This window comes from Thunnus maccoyii, chromosome 23 (assembly GCF_910596095.1).
Source record: "Thunnus maccoyii chromosome 23, fThuMac1.1, whole genome shotgun sequence".
Lineage (NCBI taxonomy): Eukaryota > Metazoa > Chordata > Actinopteri > Scombriformes > Scombridae > Thunnus > Thunnus maccoyii.
In genome coordinates, this window is record NC_056555.1 from 14,063,947 (window position 1) to 14,071,993 (window position 8,047).

The 8,047-nt window shown below is 38.5% G+C and overlaps 1 protein-coding gene across 2 annotated transcripts; it reads right to left on the reverse strand.

The window, feature by feature from the left end:
• Positions 1 to 623: 623 nt before the first annotated feature.
• klhdc10 (kelch domain containing 10) lies at positions 624 to 7,551 on the reverse strand. Of its 2 annotated transcripts, none has more exons than XM_042403911.1 (9): positions 7,308 to 7,551; positions 4,449 to 4,670; positions 4,167 to 4,321; positions 3,839 to 3,987; positions 3,657 to 3,741; positions 3,065 to 3,131; positions 2,935 to 2,982; positions 2,656 to 2,795; positions 624 to 2,261 (listed from the first exon to the last, which is right to left on the reverse strand). In XM_042403911.1, exons 1-9 carry the CDS (start codon positions 7,381 to 7,383, stop codon positions 2,052 to 2,054), a joined length of 1,152 nt encoding a protein of 383 aa, XP_042259845.1. In that variant the 5' UTR covers positions 7,384 to 7,551; the 3' UTR covers positions 624 to 2,051. The 2 variants fall into 2 exon arrangements, with proteins under 2 accessions (XP_042259845.1, XP_042259843.1); XM_042403909.1 differs by having other exon boundaries at positions 7,293 to 7,551.
• Between the last annotated feature and the right edge of the window lie 496 nt (positions 7,552 to 8,047).

Below are 8,047 nucleotides of genomic sequence, written 5' to 3' on the forward strand. Positions count from 1 at the left end.
AAAAAGCAGGTGATGACATCATGCACCAAGTAGTTTTGTTATGCAGAACGGAAAGGGGCAAGGTAAAGAAGTGCAGGCAAATTCATGCATTTGTGGGAAGCATCAAACCATCTGACAACATCTAAACCGCAAAACAGTTTCACCTAAGCTGTCGTCATAATCACAGTTTAAGTGCAACATTATTTGGCATCAGTTAAGTTCATTCATTAAACAGAGGAACTGTCAACACATTACCTTGATGTGTTGAATATGTGCTTTTAGGATTAATACCCAAAAGGCTAAATATGTTGCATCTTGTCCTGAATCTACTCTGTGTGGCTGCTCACAGGAACAAAATACATAGTTTCTGCATCCTTGAAACAGGATGCAAAATCGCAATTTGTTGAATTATAATATGTAATGGCTAGATTGTTAAAAGTGATTAAAATGCTCACTTGCTTGAAAACACAATTTTCAACATAAACCTTGTCTGTCTAAACATGCAAAGATCTTTTACTGCCTATATTTCTGGAACTTTAACCACGTTAAAAGTTTGAAAAAGGCACTGCAGTATGTTTGTATAAGCCTGCTACTGAAGCAACTCCCCGTGCAATACAATTTCAACGCCATCAACAGAGAGGGAGTAAAAGTCTGAACAGAATTAAGTCTTTATTCGAATAAAAGCATTTTTTTTTAAATTAATTTTAAAGAGCACCAAATTCACAGTGATATGTTGCATGGTTTGGTTTACAAATGCGAGCAAACAGGATGGAAATGAAATTATTCCTTTTTAGAAAACTAATTATTGATGCATTTTGATCTTTGAAGATACCCACCTTCCTTTTTTTTTTTTTTTTTTTTGCAGAGAATTCTCCAGACTAGGCTGAAACATAATGTGTGATGGAAAATACAGGAAATACAAAGGCTCAGACACAGGCAAAATCAGCATTTAACCTTTCTTTCACACTAATAGAGGGCAAACAGTACAGCACTTGTGCATGTTTTAGCCAATTTGCCACAAATCACATTTAGTTTCTTTATATTTCCAAGGCATTCAGTTTTTCCTTCGCTCCAGGCAGACACTGGTTTCCATTCATTTGGCATAAAAACAACTTGGAAAGACTTAAGATAGGTAATTCCTAAAAGTTAACGCCATGTCTACTTTTATTTATGTAATGCGAGGATAACATTACTTCCAACAATAAAAAAAACAGACAAACTAAAACTTAGTGTGAATGACTACCAGACACAAGCGAATTTCAAGCCTCTGGAAGTAGATTTTTACACCATGAAACTTGGAAGGTGGGGAAAAACACTACGACATGCTTTGGAAAATGGTCAGCAATGATTTAAATTATCTGTGATTTGTAGTAAATTGGCTAAAATGTGCAAAAACACTGGCACATCCCTTCAGCGAAACCAATGTCTGCCACTTTTATAGACTGAAACCATTACTATGGTCAGCGTTGCTTATAGGATCTGTTTAAAAAAAAAAAAAAAAAGTAAATGCTGACAAATACGCAAGAAAAAGTGTGCAAACAGCAATAACAGGTGATCAGAATACCCCAAGAGAACTGTTCATCCTTCAAATAAATATGCATGCATTCTTCCTTTGCACAGAATTCTTAAAAGTAGTAGTGAAGGCTGTTTTTTTTTTTTTAAAATGGGCGAGGGAAATCTTTGAAAACATGACATGGCAAAAGTATTTCCAGCTGTCACAAGGGCGAGAAGCTGAATTCCTACTTAGATTGACACGAAGGCAACATGTAAGGAACAATGGCAACGGAGGGGGGGAGGAGGGTTGAGTAAAATCCATAAAACATCCCACATTGATTTTCTGTATGTCTCATCGCTCTATCTGCAAAAAAAATAAGAACAAAAACAACGAAAAAAGGCATCCCATTGTTTTTGGTTTTAAGGCGGGGCTACGTTAGGCGAGGGGGAGGGAGAGGGTGTTTTTTCCCGAGAATTTTGCTGTGAATTAAATTCTGTGCTCTGTCAGACCTCATCTCCTCCCATTCCAGCCCTGTCCTTCCCATCCATTCATCTGTCTGTCCTCCACTGTGTGTGTCCTATTTCAAGCGTTCAATGAGTTCCTGTGTGAGGCCCAGGTTGAGCAGCTGCATGGCGGGGAGTGACGTCAGGTGGGGGAAGGCCTTGAGGAGCCTCTCCCAGCACAGCTCCAGCAGGCTGGGCACCGCTAGCCAGATCTTAAACAGAGAGCCAGTTCTCTTGTTCTCATGGATGTTCACTACACCACCGTGAATGTACATGCAGCCAGCCTAGGGAAGGACAGAGAGACATTTACAAGTCATATAAAGTTTGCTTCAGAAAAGAACAGTATAGAAGTGCCATTTTCTTTAATTTCACCAGTTTCACATTTTATTTATATGCCTTAATTGTTTGTTTATGGGATAAAATTGGTATTTGTGAGAAACTATAATTGACCGATTCTTTTTACTGTGTTCTGGGCAAGGAAAATTGAGAGCTTTCTAGGTCATAACTATCCATGCAATAGTAGAAAATATTGGTGCCATGCAATAGAATAAAATGACAATAAATCCAGCCCCATAATGCAACCTCTGTGTCAACAAAACCAATCAGGGAAGTGGGCTGTAGTATGATCTTAAATTGTTCAAAACATTGAGTGATTAGAGAAGGTAACGTTGTACTAACTGGGGTGACAGCAGCACAGTGGAAGTAGGCGGGTTCAGGCATCACTGCTGGTAGTTTACTCCACTGGAAATTCTGCAGGTTTATCTTCCACAGATCAGCTAATATCAACTCCCCGTTATAGCCTCCGCAAATAAATACATCTATAACAGAGAGAAATGATTGGTCAGATACTTTATATCGTAGCTGTATCTGTTTACTGGCCAGGAGTCGGATTGAAATCAAATAAATAATGAAAGTTTAACATATGAGGATGTGATACACGCTATTAAAAATGCTCACCGTTACGTATTTGCACGCAGCTATGGCATCTCCTAGGAGCAGGATATCCTGTCAAAATCACAGGTGTTTTAGAACATCTTGCATGGGAAGTAACACAGATTTAACTGATAATGAGCTGCAGCATACAGACCTATTTTATCATGAGGTTTAGTTGTAATCTCCTCCCAGGAATTAGTTTCCAGATTGTATGCATGTATCTATTAAAACAACAACACACAGACACCATTTACCATGAGTCTAAATGACTGTTTTAATGAAAGATTAAGATGGATTTGGATAGCATGCAAAAAGAAATGTGATTCAAACTGTAATTAACTATTTTAATGGAGACATTCACTTGAACATTTATTGCACTATGTACACATCTTATTGTATGTGGATGAAGAAGTATAATTCAATTTATATCTACTGCCTCTTGTGTGTATATGTATTATCAGCAGTGTACAGATCTTTTTTTACTCTATATATATTTATAAAACCACTGCAGGAAATTTTGTTCCCTTTCAAATATTCTTTTTGATCTTCCTAAGCCCCCTAAAAGGTGTGCTAAGGAGGAAGAATCCATATTTAGATCAGCTTTTGCTTCAGCTGTCATGAAAAATAAAGGTGTAAGTAAGGTGTTCAAAGAGGCACCCTTGAAACATTTCAAACTTGAAAATGTGGCTGGTGCAGTTTTGATGATTAATTAAAATGTGTTTGGTGAGTCCACAGTGTTGTAGTACCTTGTCCAGAGGGTAAGATGTCCAGGAAGTTCCTCCTCCCAGAATATAGATCCTCTGTCCATCATGTGCTATTTCATGTCTGTACCTGTGACACATGCAACAGTCACATGTCAAGATTTTTTTTTTACAACACTGAAAAGATCTGTAGCTTGGTTAGATCTTCAGATATCATGACAACCTACCGTTCCTCAGGCAGGTCGTCAGGAGGGTTGTTGGGCTTGAGGTGGATCCACTCCCTGGTGGTCAGGTCCAGCCTGTGCAGGTCTGTGCTGTAGATGTAACCCGTTGTCCCTCCAAACACGTACAGGAAGCCATTTATAATGACCATTGCCTGGAGTGGGGAGGATACGACATGGCAGCTTTGTCAAGTTTGTACATCCAGCAACTGGTTTTTGAAAAACAAGTTCAGTATTACAAAACCAGAAGATCATTGATCATACGTTCTCTAAAATCTCTAATATTCAGTATATGTGGTTCTGATAAATGCTAAGGATTGGTTTTTGAAGATACCTGTCCATAGATTCTGTTGGGCTTCTTTCCCCGACAGTTGAGCAATGACCATCGCTTATACTTCACATTACAAACATGAACGTCGTTGCCGTTATTTTCACCAAAGGGGATCCCAGTGCCACCAAACACCAGGAGGTTGTTCCCGTGCAAAACAGCTGAATAAAAACGAAAGCCAATTTCAATTTTCATACATAGAAAACAGGGTTTTATGGTGTATGAGATATAAATGAAGTACAATTAAGTATTAAAATGTTCTCAACTATTAGATATACAATATTTCACCTGACATAGATGCTAGCTCTGTGGGCATGTAGCCCTCTGTTCGAATCTGCTGCCAGCAGCCTGTGGCGAAGTGGTACCTCCAAAGCTCCCTGAACAGCGGATAGTCTTCATTCTCTGAACCGCCAGACTCATCATAGTCAGGATTGTATCCTCCAAACACATACAGGTTAGTGTTGTCAGCGACACAGCGATGTCCACTGCGGGCGGGGGGAGTACGATGACCTGGAAAGGAAGGAACAATGCATCATCAGATGAGTGTCAGGGATACTGGGCAGGTAAAATATTGAACCAACAAGAGAAAGCGTTATCACTGGCCGCACAAAAAAAGCTACTGCTGCCTAATACAGGTCAAGTCAAGTCAAAATACAAGATAATGTCAACTTGAGTAGATATCTCTGTTTTTGTTTTTTTTTACTATGAAACTGAACCTTGAAAATATAAAGCACATTCACACAGTTGAGGGCTTCTCACAACATTAGAATCCCAGGGTGGCCTCACAGAAAGCAGTCACAGGGCTAACACTTAAACACGGGTCACCAGTCAATCAAAGGGCTAACACATAAACAAAAACACGTCCATGCTCACATTTACAACAATTAACAATTCCAAAGTGTCCCTGCATGACTTTGTACTCACTGTGAGATGAAACCTGTGGGGGAACATAAACACGCAAATTTGATAAAGAAAGCCCCAAGATATTTTAGCTGTGATACGACAGCGCTAACAGCGAGCAGCCTTGTGTGAAAGTAATTGAATTTAAGTAAAATGTGGTCAAACAGGTAGCTAGGACCACACGTGTACATCACCACCTGCTCTAGTATGGATTTTATTAAGGCACTGCCCTAGTGACAGATCTAATACTGTCATAGCATTTTTTGAGCATTGTGTTTGCACCCAGTTGGATCTCAACATAAATGCAACTACTTGGATACAACAAGCTGTACAAACCATCAATGATACCTTCTCATCAAACTGTATGTACGCCCTTTGTCATGCATTAGCAGATGGCTGACAGAGAAAGAAGTCTATTCACATTCACAGCAATATCTGTGAGGCTCACAGATTCACCTTATAAGGAAAACTATGCAAATAGCCTATAATATAACGTCATCATTTTAAAAACGAAGTGGTTTGGCCTGAGGGTTTAGCAGGTTTCTAACTGCAGGCACATGATGACAGAATACAGAGCACATTAAACAAAACTCTAATAATGTACCTCTGTTTAATGTACCAAGAATAGCGCTGAGGCCCACCTACAACTCAACTCTAATGCTTCAGCCACCTAATACATTTTTAATAATCAGGATTTCTAATGGATTGGGAAAGCAAAGCAATGAAGGGAGGCACATGGAGACAAAGTGAGAGACATGACTGATACAGATCTAATGCCACACAAATCAGTAGCCTAAGTTCAATACTTTTGGCTGTTTTGTATTATTGTCTCAAAAACCTAATCAAATAATTCAGAATCGCATCAACCCCTAATTCAATGGCACACTCCTATCCTGGTGCTTTATCTTTACATTTGGCTTACAATAAGTGAATTAAAACTCAAAAAGGAACAAGAACTAGATGTTGTCAAAACTGTGAGGTGCAACCCTACCAAATATACAACTACAAGCATGTCCAGAGAAGAAAGAAAAGGCTGTTTTTATTCCACAAATCTTTTGGTCAATTAGCTCTTTTACAGCATGTTGTTTCTACTGAGCTGTAACAAAAAAATACTCCTAAGATTTAAAGGAAATGGTATCAGCTTGCTTTTAACATTTCTTAGAAATGTCACTATATTTAACAAAATACAATGCTGTTATGATATTAAAGTAATTAGTCATTTTAATTTGAGAAGCAAAAATATAAAAGCATTGAATGGTATTGACTACTATACTAGTCTATGATGATGTCATCAATCATCTAGGTCACTAGACATTTGTTTGCAGCAGCATGCCAATATCAGTCACAGGGAACCTAGTTGAACTGTGTACCATACATTACTGGGCCCCAGGTGTGACCGGCTTTGACTGTAATCATGAATCTGGGACAAACTTAAAAAGGAAAACAGCCCAGAAACATGATTCGTACCAAAGATAGTGTATACCACAACATTAAAACCCAATACTAACAGACAAGTGTAAAATACCAGAAATCAAAGTCTTCATTTTCTGGCTTTTTCCACACATGGTGGAGTATCTTAATAATGTCTGCACACCAAATCTGAACCACTGTGTTCAACAAAAAATGTCCATCCTCAGAGTAACTGGAAAGGAGAGATGCAGAAAAGCAACTGAGAAAAAAACACACCTGACCAGAAACTTACTTGTGGATATGAACACCTTTAAAATCAATCAATACTGGATTGACAACTAACCTAGTCGAAATGTAACATGTCTTTTGAGTCTCTTACAAACTCAAAGAAAAGGATGCAGTTCGCAGCTGTATCATTCTCTTACAAATGGCAACAAGGTGTTTGCAGGACAGCACAAACAGTAATCAATGATGGAGCCAGTGTGTGCTAGGCCACATAAGAAATTGGCTATACAGCTAAAAGACAAGACTATACGGACAATAAAACTGTATAGTGAAGAGTTTTTTTAATATGCATGTTAGCTAGGGCGTGATTGCCAAGAAAGATAAACAAGCAGAATTGTTGGATATTGCTAGCTTGAACATCGTATTTAGCAATGTCACTAGTAAGGGCAACGTTTAAACTCTTAGCAGGCAATGGTGACACTGGGTGTGGAGCAGCAGATCTCAGTCACACAGTGTTTATTTGACTGGAGAAGTGTGACAAACGTTTTAAGTTAAAATCTATCGTTAGCATGTCTAATGCTAATGTTGTTGACGGACCTGCTAACGTCTCACCGTGCGGCGGCCTGCCTGTCAGTTTCTCGAATTTATTCAGCTGGTCTGGACTGCGAGCACCTTCAGCGTCCGACATCGTTTCCCCCGTTACAATCCAGTCCTGAAGAACGTCACATCGAATAAAAACAACATCTGCTAAAGTGCTGATAAAACATTATAAACCCTTCCTCATCTCAATCAGTTTGAAGCCATTCACAAATTTTGCCCCCCCTTGGACCGTGAGGCACTTGACCAATCAGGGGACTTGTTGTGCGGATATTGCGTCATTAGAAATAGGGGCGGGACTTCGTTTGTCAGTCAATCAAAAACAACAACAGTCTTTTTTTGTTGTTGTTGTTTTGTTGTTGTTTTGTTTTTTTCTGACAAAATGTGATCTCCAAAGATGATTCATGTGGTTAAATAGACGTCACAAAAAACATGATAAAAACTACCAAAATTGACTCAGTTTATTTAAAAATAAGCCGCCTTATTTAAAAAATTACCTACTTTATTGCCCCTAACTCATAACTGCAACAAAATTATTTTTGCTGAGCACATGGTTTTAAATCTTATCTTTTCATACTGGTGGTTACAACATTTTTAAACATTTTAACATCATTAAACTTTGTCTTCTAGGCAAAGATCATATTCACAAGGCCCCCAGTTTATTTATTTTCTTCAGTTTATGTGGGAATTTTTATGCACCATCTCTGTAAACAAAAGGCACAACAAATTTTATTATAATCAATTTAATCTACTTT